At 44.1% G+C, this 3937-nt stretch overlaps 1 protein-coding gene across 2 annotated transcripts in view; it reads left to right on the plus strand.

The window, feature by feature from the left end:
* Positions 1–1543: 1543 nt before the first annotated feature.
* Positions 1544–3937, plus strand: part of SARC_08324 — a gene marked incomplete at its 5' end in the record, with an annotated part of 7688 nt that continues 5294 nt past the window's right edge. For both annotated transcript variants that reach the window (XM_014297708.1, XM_014297709.1), the window contains 3 exons: positions 1544–1583; positions 1983–2250; positions 3152–3275. In XM_014297708.1, coding sequence (XP_014153183.1) covers positions 1544–1583; positions 1983–2250; positions 3152–3275 — 432 coding nt within the window. The remainder of the gene's footprint in view (positions 1584–1982; positions 2251–3151; positions 3276–3937) is intronic.

The raw sequence follows: 3937 nt of genomic DNA on the forward strand, positions 1-3937 counted from the left end.
GCACACACTGTCAGTTGGATGTAAAGTACATACCTAACGTCAGATGTAATGTTTCATTCACACGCCAGTAGTTCTTGATTGCCTTATGCACACATTGCCAGTTGGATGTAAAGTACATACTTACGTCAGATGTAACGTTTCATTCACACGCCAGTAGTTGTTGATCGCCTTATGCACACACTGTCAGTTGGATGTAAAGTACATACCTAACGTCATATGTAATGTTTCTTTTACACACCAGTAGTTGTTTTATTGCATTATGCACACACTGTCAGTTCGATGTAAAGTATATACCTAAAGTGTACACTTTACAAGAACTCTCGTGTACACCACAGGATCAATCCTCTGTGCGCGACATGTGCAGCGTTTGTTTGCTCTACTTTGAAAAGTACTTTGGGCGTTGCATGCGAGAGCATTGTGTGACTGAGTTTGTTTAGTGAATTCGTAGTGGCATGTGATTCGTTGTGGATCTTACTCTCTATACCGGGCGTGGGTGTTAGTCATTTTTAAGTATGTTATGAACACATCCATTGTATTTCTAACCGCATTTCTTTTGAGTATTATGGATGTTCTAGATTGACATGAATGTGTGCGTACAATATCTAGAAGTATGCATATGTGCGATACAATACATTGTATATGGGGCTGCAGGTACTTTTGGGTTGCGGTTGTGTAATTGTCAACTACACACAACTGAAGTGATTGGTGTGATTGGCAAGTCGTGCACTGCTTATAAACTAAAACCCTAAACCCTGCTTGAGCCCACATATACCTTGGTGCCAAGTCGGTCTCATCGGACTCTTCTGCCATCATTTTTCATATTACTATCAATAGGTTCTGCCGAGTCACAAATAGCACAGCATGGGAATCCAAGGTAGGAAGTGCGCATGCTTGTGTTTTGAATGGCTGGCTAGTGCATCTCATAGCTGGTCAGTGTTTGTCGTACTGTTTGTACATGGACAGTTATGTTTTAGTCTCTGTATACTTACCAAATATATACCCCACAACACTCACATCCTAAAGGATGGTGGTGCTTTGGGTTGACAGTGACTTGTTGGCCATTTGCGTACCACAGTATATTTCTTGTGCGACGAATGTACTGTTTGTGTGTTGTCACTGGAGTTGTGAGTGTAAATGAAATTGCCCCGTGGGTTTAGGGTTGTTCACGCGCGGTACTTTAGATTACTATTTTTAGATAATTTTTATACCATGGGTACCGTTCTACAATATTATTTTTAGCTAACTATAGATTCCGTATTACAATACTATTTTTAGATACTATAGATACTAAGGATACTGTTCTTCAATACTATTTTAAGATACCATAGATACTATAGATAGTCTTTTGCAATTTGTAGTGTTTTATTCGGGTGTGATTGCGATTCACAGTTCAGAGTTTCGATATGCTGTTCACTGTTTCGACGGTTCCTCGTTCATTGGAGTTCACCTTCGCCTATGACTTACTTTCGGTGTACCAACAGTCCTTCGGAGTGTGTGCTATGTACTGTTTCTGTGCGAGTGGTTTGAGAAGGGGAGCATTATAATGAAACACGCGCAAGGCCGCAAGAACTGCGCACATGTAGGTATACGCACAATAGTCCCTTCCACTGCACATTATAAAGTATTTGAGCACTTCAGGGCAAGCAGCTGTGATAGGTGTCAGTTATGAGTGTTGTGACAACTCTACGCTGATCGCGTCATGGTTGGCCCATACCTTTTGCAGAGCACTGGCTTCAATCGTCAGCATAGAATAACCTGAATAACAATGGTGTTACAAGCTCACCTTAGCACACACACCAATATATGGACTGTGGGCGTCGCTAATGTTTATACCTTATTTGGTACTCAGTGAGTATAAGCCGGTTATGCGTATATGTACGGCTATCTCACAAATCACAAATCACCTGCACAACAGCACCCTACATACATCACATCACATCAACCCGCCACCGCCTAATACATGTACCACCTCCCATGCACAGGCTTGCTGCCGTTTCTCAAGGGAGCGATGGTGACTGGCCACGTGGACGTCTTCCGTGACCAGGTGGTTGCTGTGGATGCGTACTCGTGGCTGCACCGTGGCGCCTACAGCTGTGCGCGTGAACTGGCCGACGGCACACCCACAGACAGATATCTGAGCTTCAGTCGGAAGCGCATTACTATGCTGAGAAGCCATAAGGTCGAGCCTTTGCTTGTTTTCGACGGACGGTCGTTGCCGTCCAAAGCTGTCACCGACAACGATCGCAGACAGTATGTTATGTGGATACAGCTGACATTTTGTCATGTGGTTATTGTCGACATGTGCAGTGTGATGTGACTATTGTTGGGAGTGTATTGTGTGCTGATTTCGAACATTGTGCAGGGGCCTCTCTCACATCACTGACATTTAGACACTGAGACTATACACTTTGTTGATGAGTGTCTGTATGAGGCTTTGCCATTTCGATACTGAGACTATATACTTTGTTAATGAGTGTCTGCGTGAACACAAAGTCAGCGTATGTTATCCCGAACGCCCGCTCCACTATCACCCTCGGCTGCGTTATATGTACTTGCCTACCTGTCTCCCGCGTACATATACACACCTGATGTGTGGCCATGTACATATGTGTTCTCGGGTACATTAACCAGGCGCAATGGCGGCACAAGAACTGAACTGAAGCCATCTGATTTTACACTGAGAGTGGGTGTTTGGTTCTAGAGAGCATGTGTGGCTACATGTCCTGCTATTGCTCTGCATATATGCCGTTGGTCTGATTGTTGGGACTGTCGATCTTCACTTACGTTGCCCGCTGTGCCAATGTCAGTTGTGCTGTGGGTGTCAGCCACACTGCGAAATGTACTTCATATGTGCAATGTATACGACGGGAAGGTGTGTGCAGTGCTTGGTAGCGTCTTTCATATCAGTGAACTGTCTTGGTCAGGGCATGTGTGTTGAATCTGCCGCGTGGCTTGGCCTGTGGACAGGTATGGAGTATTGGGTGTGTAGCATTTGGCGGGTGTTTGGCCCGTGGCACAGCAGCTGAGATCTCTTCACTTGTTCATGCTCATATATCAATATACAACTCAGTATGTAACACACTCGCTTTTGCTCCCGTTCGTGCACTTGGATGCATTCACAACTGTGCACTTGATATTCAAATCCATATAGGCGTCGAACTACCAACAGAGCATTGGCCGAGAAAGCACTCAGAGAGGGGAAGAATGCCGAAGCCAATATCATGTACCAGCGATGCATATCCATCACACCTGCCCTAGCCTTTGCTCTCATACAGGTGCGTGCGTGTGATCGCCGCATGATACGTCTGATGTGGGGTGTATATGTATGTGCCACGTGTGAGTAAACTGAGGCAGGGGCGTATATTGGATCCCCTACGTGATTGCGAAAGCTGTAATTGTGCTGACTAGAAGTTCCGTTGTTTCTTTGACTACACTGACGCGAAACCCATTGTGGACGAAGAAAGTTTATTGGTGTACATCGACATTGGCTTACTTTTATTTGCCTTCAGTTGTAGGTGTGTGATGTAATGGGTTGTAGTGGTGCGATGAGTGAGTATGTAATTTGTTTGCCTATCTAAAGTATAGGCAAATGGCCTGTGCCAATCAGGGGAATCGTATGAGTCTGCTGCGGTGTGCAATCTCTTCAGGTTCATTTTGTATTGTGTTGCTATTCGGTCGATGTCTTCCGATAAACTCATGAGATTAAGTTTGCTACGGTCAACACCATTTTTTTATTTTTTGTAGAGATTCGTCAGCTGTTTCCTGACTTTGACCGTGGTCTACCATAAATTTTGCCATTTTTTGTGTGGGATCATAAATTGATCTGTCGGATATTGGAGCTAGAGAAAACTATGCAATCGAAATTTCGTACACTCTACGTGGATCCCCAATCTTGCTTGTAGAAATGTCCATATATATATACATACATATATATATA

Source organism: Sphaeroforma arctica (assembly GCF_001186125.1).
Source record: "Sphaeroforma arctica JP610 unplaced genomic scaffold supercont1.739, whole genome shotgun sequence".
Classification (NCBI taxonomy): Eukaryota; class Ichthyosporea; order Ichthyophonida; genus Sphaeroforma; species Sphaeroforma arctica.